The sequence below is a fragment of the Tachysurus vachellii genome, chromosome 1 (assembly GCF_030014155.1).
Source record: "Tachysurus vachellii isolate PV-2020 chromosome 1, HZAU_Pvac_v1, whole genome shotgun sequence".
Classification (NCBI taxonomy): Eukaryota; Metazoa; Chordata; class Actinopteri; order Siluriformes; family Bagridae; genus Tachysurus; species Tachysurus vachellii.
Window position 1 is genome coordinate 33,918,706 of NC_083460.1, and position 8,397 is coordinate 33,927,102.

At 34.9% G+C, this 8,397-nt stretch overlaps 1 protein-coding gene across 4 annotated transcripts in view; it reads right to left on the reverse strand.

Moving 5' to 3' along the window:
• arnt2 (aryl-hydrocarbon receptor nuclear translocator 2) overlaps window positions 1-5,040 on the reverse strand; it is a 98,908-nt gene extending 93,868 nt beyond the window's left edge. For all 4 annotated transcript variants that reach the window (XM_060884075.1, XM_060884066.1, XM_060884058.1 and 1 more), the window contains exon 1: window positions 4,950-5,040. In XM_060884075.1, coding sequence (XP_060740058.1) covers window positions 4,950-4,980 — 31 coding nt within the window. In that variant the 5' untranslated portion in view covers window positions 4,981-5,040. The remainder of the gene's footprint in view (window positions 1-4,949) is intronic.
• Between the last annotated feature and the right edge of the window lie 3,357 nt (window positions 5,041-8,397).

The following is an 8,397-nucleotide window of genomic DNA, read 5'->3' on the forward strand; positions in this document are numbered from 1 at the left end:
TATTGTGTGTATTATTTATAACACAGTGAAGTCGATCATGATCGGCAGGATTTCTTTTTTATCTTGACAGAAACGTAGACTGCAAGCTTTACTTTAATACACTCATTCTAATATGTTATCATAGTATAGAGCTGATTTCATATACACAGTTTTGAAAAGAATGTGTGTATTTGGAATTTCTGTTTATACGCAGCATTTTTGGAAGTAGTCTCCAGTGTCAGAGCCATGTAGCAGTTAATGCTGCAATTAAGTTTGGGGCTGCTTTGTGGTTTTACTGTAACATAAGCTGGGTTGGTTAACTTCAAGAGGAAGGCTGGTAAACAAATGGCATGTGTATAGCTGTTGTAACATAGTGCTAGGTTCACACATACAAGGATCTGCAAGTTGCCCATGGCTGTACACCAGCATGCCTTTCTACTACTGGTGGCCATAGTACAATATTTAGTAGTGGCTAGTAGCAACTAGCTTTCCAATTCAGTTATCTTGCCTTTAAATACAATATATATATATATATATATATATATATATATATATATATATATATATATATATATATATATATATATATATATATAAAACAGTCTTTACAAGTTGCTGAGCCAAGTCTGTCTATATATTCATGAAGTTTAAACTTTTCTGAACTTCGCACCCACATCTTGTCTCCAAAGGTTGCTGTTGCTCATGTCACAGGAAGTCGTCAGCTCTCACTGAAAAGTCTCTGGTCACTTTGTTGCTGCCAATCGCTATATGTGTGAACGGAGCATAAAGAATAATAGGAAATACCTTGTTTTAATTAATGTTGCACATCATATTTAACCGAACAAATGTGGGCTACTGGTCAAATACATGCGACGCACCACCCCATAATTATTTTACTCTAACAGCACATGGTTTATAAACATTTATTAAGTATAATTATCATATGTCTTATCAAAAGCAATTTGAACTTTGTTATATTTATATGCTCTTAGATCAGTAAGAATCAGTAGTGCTTTGTGCTACTGACACTTTCATCCTCCAGTTTGTGGTTTGTTTCTGTTCATGTTGTTTATGTTGTCAGTGTTAGAATGTAGTTAATCTTACTAAATACAAAAGCTTCTTTCATCATTTTTAAGTCTTTTTTGGATTTGAATTCACTGACAAAGTAGACTTACATGCATACACGCAAGACACCTAACAAAGAATAAATAAATTATTCAAGATTCAGAATTGGGCAACGGTGTCATTGTTGATTCTAGAAAACTGAGGTAAATCCTCCTGAACAGAAATAAGCAGCAGGCAGTGAACCTCGTCAGTGTGCCGGGTCAACACACAGCTCATGCTGATTAGCCTGAACGCACTGCAATCAGCCTGGCTGCCACAACCTGAAAAGAATGCTCAGCACTTCTGTATTTGTCTTATATTGCATTCATGCATGAAACAATCCCCAACCCAAGTTCTTATACTTTTGCAATTTTTTTAAAAATTCAAAATCCATTAGCATCCAGAGGTTGATCGTGGGTGAAAGCTACTTGAAATCCAGATGCAGTCCTGGGAACCTATCTCTAAACTAGGGGACTAGGGATTGTTTTAAGAATTAGGCAGGAGTACCAGGCATTATGGTTGTATAGGATGACATGTTGTGGTCTATAGATAACTCAAGCTACGAAAAAAAAATTAAAAACAAGTGGCCGCAACCTGTAAACAATAATTTCTATATCAATTCTACATCAGTATCTTAAGGCTTTAGTCTTATGTTTAACTGTTTTATTATTTAACTGTTGATCAATGGCAAGCAAAAGCAAAGATAAGTGAATAAATACAAAACATATGCCATTAAATATATAATTTTGATTACAATAAATACACATTTTGCAATAATTGTACAATTTACTAATTTGTTTTTGGGTATAACTACTATGTTGATCTACTTTGTTGATATACTGTTGGTATATTTATATTTTACTTGAGTATTACTCAAGTTACAATACTTCTAATGATTTCCAATAGCAAATTTCCCTCAAAAAATATGTATAATGTATAATGTACATTTTTATTTTGACTTTCAAAGAACAATTACATTACAAAAACAAATGCAACAGGTCTCTTTTTCTCTAAACCAGCTAGTGGCTGTATGCTATACAACAATAGAATGGGCTTCGTTCTACAGCTGACCATTTCAGTTCAACATCTAATCAAGCTCAACTGTATTAAAAAACAACAACAACCAATAAATGCACTAACATCAGTTCATCACTGGATATGACCTTCTCATGCTTCACAATGTGGTTAGCACTATAGCTATATGTGTGTGTTTGAACATGGATATGCATCCCTGGTTCTATGTTGCTAATATATGCTAAGCAAAGTAAGCAAAAGATTATAGAACATGGCCTCTGCTTTGCCTTTGTAGAAGCCATAAATTCAGTCTAAAGCATCTTGAGGTAAGTTTCACTTATTTGCAAACATTTACTGTCTTAGCTAGAAGGCTAATTCCAGGTTAGACTAGCACTGATTCCACTAGGTAGCACAACCGGATACATTTTTATCTGGATACTACAAAATTTGACTTTCCCCCTCACAAAGTACACACTTTCTAAATATTTTGTCCACTTCAGGCTTAACTACAAAAAACGTCAATAAAAGACTACTAGGTTTGAAATGAAGTGTCGACTAGTAAATATTTATCGCTGTGCACCGTCTAGCAACACACTTAAAATCTCCTCAGTTAGAGGATTATCACCTCAGTCCATCACACCTCATATACCTGACATGAATGCAGATATTATCCTTAACTGGTAATTGATCTGCGTAATGTACACTATTATCTGTAAATCTTAGGTATATGAGAGTCAAACATGAAACTTGGGACCATTTTACATTTTATTTTGCAATATATAAACCCATCAACAAAACCACAAAACAACAAGGCTGTATCGATCTGTTTTGGATCCTACGGGTGTTATATCACTACCAGATCACTGTATTAGACAAAAATAGGACTGGCCTACACAGACGCCTCCGTCATCGTGACCATCATGACATACAGCATGATAATATGCCAGAGCCACAGTCAGTGTATAAATGAAGAGGAATTTTCAATTAATTAGGCCACATTCGTCTGTCTGTTCCTTTCCATACAAAAGTGGTTCTCTGGCAGTCCTGGGATTTTACCCGACAACACTACAGTCTAGCAGGCAAAGCTTATTTCAGATTCTTCACTGCTTTCACACGTTCTCTTCATTTCATTCACCGTGAGCTGAATCAGGTGCGTTAATGTGTTAGCTGAACTACAGCCAACAGAGCCTCCTTTCTTTATAAATCCAGACGTGTGGCACTTTGCCACAGGACCACATCTTAACCCAGAAGGCTGTCACATATACAGTTGTTTACAGTTGTTACCGCTGCATAATTATCTAAAGAATCCAAGAAGTTATTGAGAAGAATGTGCGTGACATGTACTTTTTTTACCCAATCTAAACTTCTGAGAAAATGAAACATATGGTGCTTTACAATCCAAACAGAGAACGACTTTGTGAACATATTTACATTTATTCATTTGGCAGAAATACAACTGGGAAGAATCCAAGCCAAGAGCAGAAGCTAAGCAGTTTTCTATTTCTTTCTTTTTTTTTGCAGTGTTTCTTCAAAGGCCCAGAAGTAGTTCTCTTGATATGATGGGATTTGAACTCAGCACAGTATTTATAATACACAGCACTCTTTTAATGATCAAACTGTTTAGTCAGAAGGTGTTGATTCATTCATTACAACAGCAGCTTAGACAAAGTTTCTGGCACAAATTGTAATCATAGGTGTATGTTAATTTGTTCTCTTTATCATTTGACACATGATCTAAGCTTAATGATATGCAGATTAAAAACATCAAAACTTTTAAGCAATAATATGGGAAAGCTAAAGGGCTAGAAGTAGGTTTCAAGGTCAATGCATTGTAGTAATCAGAGGCAATGCTTTTTTTTTTTTACTAAGAAATTTATATTTTCTGTCTCTATTACTTAAGTGTTAACAGAACCTAAACTATTTCTTGGACCTTCCAGAACATTAAACATTATCTGTAAACTTAAAAAAAAAATAAAAAATAAAAAACATGTACAATGTGCCATTCTTTAATAACTTTTTGAGCTGTAATCACTGGGACATTGCTGAGGTTTGAGAGCAAAGTTTTTATTGGTGGTGATAATTTAAATATATTTTTTTATTATTATTTACGTGACATTTGATACTAACTAATATACACACTTAATTATGAGTCAAAAATTTTAAAACACTTAATTGAAAGTTAAAAAGCAAACCCTTGTCGGGTTGCCAGATCGACAGTATTGGAATGACGATAGCAGAATGTTTATTTTTTATATTTGATTATGTGTATCGGTTAAGGGTGGGTTTAAAACACCTGGCAACCCTGGGTTCCTCCAGTTCATCCATGGTGTGCGTTACATTCAGCTTCTCTGTGTTCAAGATGCAATCAACAGGCAAAACCAGAAGCAAACCTCTAAGTCTCCGCCGTGCAAAAGTCAAAGCCTGAGTTTTAAGCAAAACACGAGCGAAAAGCACATCAGTGTAACAGTAAGTTTGGTTGCACTGATACAAAGAGGATGGTATCAAATCACAGCACGTACCGACTCGCGTGCAAATCAATTCAGCTCATTTGCATTACCAAAATAAAGCCAAGCATGAATGAAGCGTGTTACATACACCTAGAATAGAGGGATCACGTTTTAGACATGGCATACTCGTACACAAGATACAAACAGCATCAATTTGGAGGCTGAAATACAGCCCAGTGCTCTAAAGGCTCCGTGGGGGAAGGGGGATGCTGGCGCTAAGAGCCGGAATAACGCCGAAGATTCGCTCCCTTTTGTTTCAAAACACGTCTAAATGATCAACCGAACTCCATTCTCCTGAATCGCAAACCCTTTTTGACACAAGATCGCACCAAAATTGGGACTTACCAGACGGATTAACAGCGGCGGGTGTTGCCATATCGCCTCTATGGGAAAAACAAAAACCACACCAATGATGGGCGAATTGCGAACGAACCGTTTTCCTTATGAACGACTCACATATGCGAGTCGATTCAAGAGAATCGACTCTCAGTCATGAATTAACCAAAAGCTTTGGCCTTTTTTGCCTCTTGTCTATTATAACTATACACTTATACAACTATGTTGACACTGTTTCAGGCTTACCAGATACAACGTGGATCATGTCGTTATATAACATTAAAACTATCAATTTAAATTACTATTAAAACATATCTATCTGTCTGTCTGTCTGTCTGTCTGACTGCATGTCTATCTATCTATCTATCTATCTATCTATCTATCTATCTATCTATCTATCTATCTATCTATCTATCTATCTGCCTGTCTGTCTGCATGTCCATACATTGGTCTATCTATCTATCTATCTATCTATCTATCTATCTATCTATCTATCTATCTATCTATCTATCTATCTAAAATGTGTTGTGCCATGAGTTTAGAATAAGGTTCTAAAACCCCTTCTTTAATTCCTTTACCTTTAAAATAATGGCATCGGTACCCATTAGTACAGATTTATTTTGCAAACAAATAAATATTAGGGTCTCTATCTAAATGTGTATAATAATATTATTACAATTATATTATCACAGATCCCCTGGTCAAGATTAATGTACCCATTTAACCAGCAGAAAGTTCTGGCAGGTCATAGAAAGTATGTACAGTAAGTGTTGTATAATGTTCCTTGATGAAATGAACAACTCTGGTATTAGAAATCTGATCAAGGTAACTCTTATCACTGGATTAAGGTTGTAATGCAATGCCTCTAATATTTATCTGTGTCTGGTTAATGCTCTAACTATATATTTCTGAATTTTGATTTAAACACAAGGAGTTTGTAGCTTAAACCCAAAGAAATTCAAATAAAATGAAACTGAATATTAACTCTACTCCTGTTACACTGGGTAAAAAAGCCCAGAGGTCAGAAGCACCAGCCCTGTCAGCATAATCTAAAAGTTCCTAAACCTTCCTCAAGCCATATCTTTCAACAGATCTGCAGATAACATTTTTTTTTCTTTATTCAACTCACACAGTCATTGTTTTTGTCTGTATCTGTTCACAATATTTTCTGGTAAATTTGTTTGGTTCTGTTCCCTAAAACATAAGCAAAATTGCAGTCTAATTACATTATAAATAACTAAGATTTTGCCCAAGGTGTTATGTGAATGTGGATTAAAAAATCATTTAACAATGACTACCATTGAACTTAAGACATTACCTGATATTCAATAGTTTACAAAAACATACATTTAGGTTTTTCACATTTAAATATGTGAAATAAATTAATTTGACAGAATTGTAGATGTAGAATGAAAGTTGGGTTGAATGTAGAATGAATGTGTTACAGCTGTACCCTTTATAATATCACTCTGGTCATTCAAAATAGTGAAATACCACATAGTTCAATTCAAATGAATCTTGTAGGCTGGAATGAAGGAATCGACTCACAGTGAAGTGATTCCTAAAAAAGGGGCAGAGGTGCAGAGTGACGCACAACGTCACTGAGGGGGAAACGGGGGCTGTGTCCTGTATACTTGTCCACTACATAGTGATTTTAGTAAGCCTATTAAAATTCTATTATTCTATTAGTACTTATTAACCTTAGATTAATTATTTATTTGGCTTATCTTTTTTTTTACGTCACAGCTCAAATTAACACTTCAAAAGTTCATATCAAATATGTTCATTTACACTATGAAAACTATAGGGCATGCTGCATGTTGAGAGAGGAAATTAATCAAGGACAGGGTGGTGTGATGTTGCCCAAAAAGGACACTGCAGACTGTGGATGTCAATTTCTACTCATAGAAAACAACATTTACAGTTTTTTAATCAATTTTTGTGATATGTCCATTATACAAATCTCTGTGTAATTTATCATAGAAACAATCATATCTTCATATAGGAGCTGCTTTTAATTAAAAATGACTCATCAATATGGACCAATAAGTATCCTACAATCCTCAGGATTGGCTGGTATTATCTTTTCAAAGCCAAATTAGTTATCACCTGATACCTTTTACAGAATACTTTTCCCTGAATTATTTACAGTTATGATCACATTTTAGAGATGCTTCATGGAAGAAAAAACCCTGAACATGTCCTAAACAAAGAGCATAAGCCTATCATGTGCAAACCCTAAATACAATAAACAACAGTGATGGCTATAATCAAAATTGAGGAGCTTTAGACATCTCTAAGGCAGTTAGTTCAGGTCGTTAGTAAGGCCAAAATGAATACATTTTAGAAAGGATCTGGTTTTAAAAGGCCAAGGACATGAAATCAAAGCTAATTTAAGAAGTATTTCCACTGAGCCATCCTCATCAACCTGCTGCAATGAACCAATCAAATGCTTTCCACAAATAGACCCTTATTGAGGTCATTATCCAGAATCCACTGGCTCACTGGCTCTCTGTTTTTAGTTAAGTTTAAGTGCGTCTACATCTTTTGTTGGCCACATAAATAAAATAAAAAAAAGAAGGTTCTGTGGGCAAACTAACCCTAAACGTATATAGTTTGAATATTTCTCTGACCAACCCACCTACCACAACAAGTCTCAAAAGAGCAAATAATGTGTGCTTATTACACACAATGCTGTTTGTTCCAAGGCTGCGGTAAGATCATTAAACTGGAAAAACCCAACACTCATTTTAAACGCAGATTTCTCATTCTGACCTTTGGGTGACACTCGTCATTTAGAGTTTTATAGCAGAATAGCCTAGGCTTTTGCATTTTTTTACACCAAATAAAAGTTATAATTATCGTATTGTTTGTTAGTTGGCCTTACAGCTTGGCACGACAAAAACAGGACATGCATTTATTGCTAATTCAGTTATGTAGTCAATGAGGATTTAATTAAATTTTCAATTCAGTTTATTTGTATAGCGCTTTTAACAATTCCCATTGTCTCAAAGCAGCTTTACAGAAGTATGGAAACAGAAGAGAGAGAAAAAAGAACTAAATATATAATAATAATAAGAAGAAAAAATAAGGATAAAAATAAATAAATGAATATATACAATTAAAGTTTCAAATTAATTTAAAAAATATTAACTTAAAATTTTCTCTATCTCTATACGTAATGTGCAAGCCAGCAAGGAACAACTCCCTGATATGATATGAGGAAGAAACCTTGAGAGGAACCAGGCTCAGAAGGGAACCCATCCTCATTTGGCTGACACTCTACAGTAAATAATGTAAATGTAAATAATGTAATTTCTACGAAAGTTTATAACAGTGCAGCCGAGAGCTCCTGAGGAACTAATGGGTCAGTGCAAACTCTGAGTTCAGCACAGACCTGATTGCTGATAAATACCAGACCATACAGCTGACTGACACAACATTGGTTCAAAGAAGA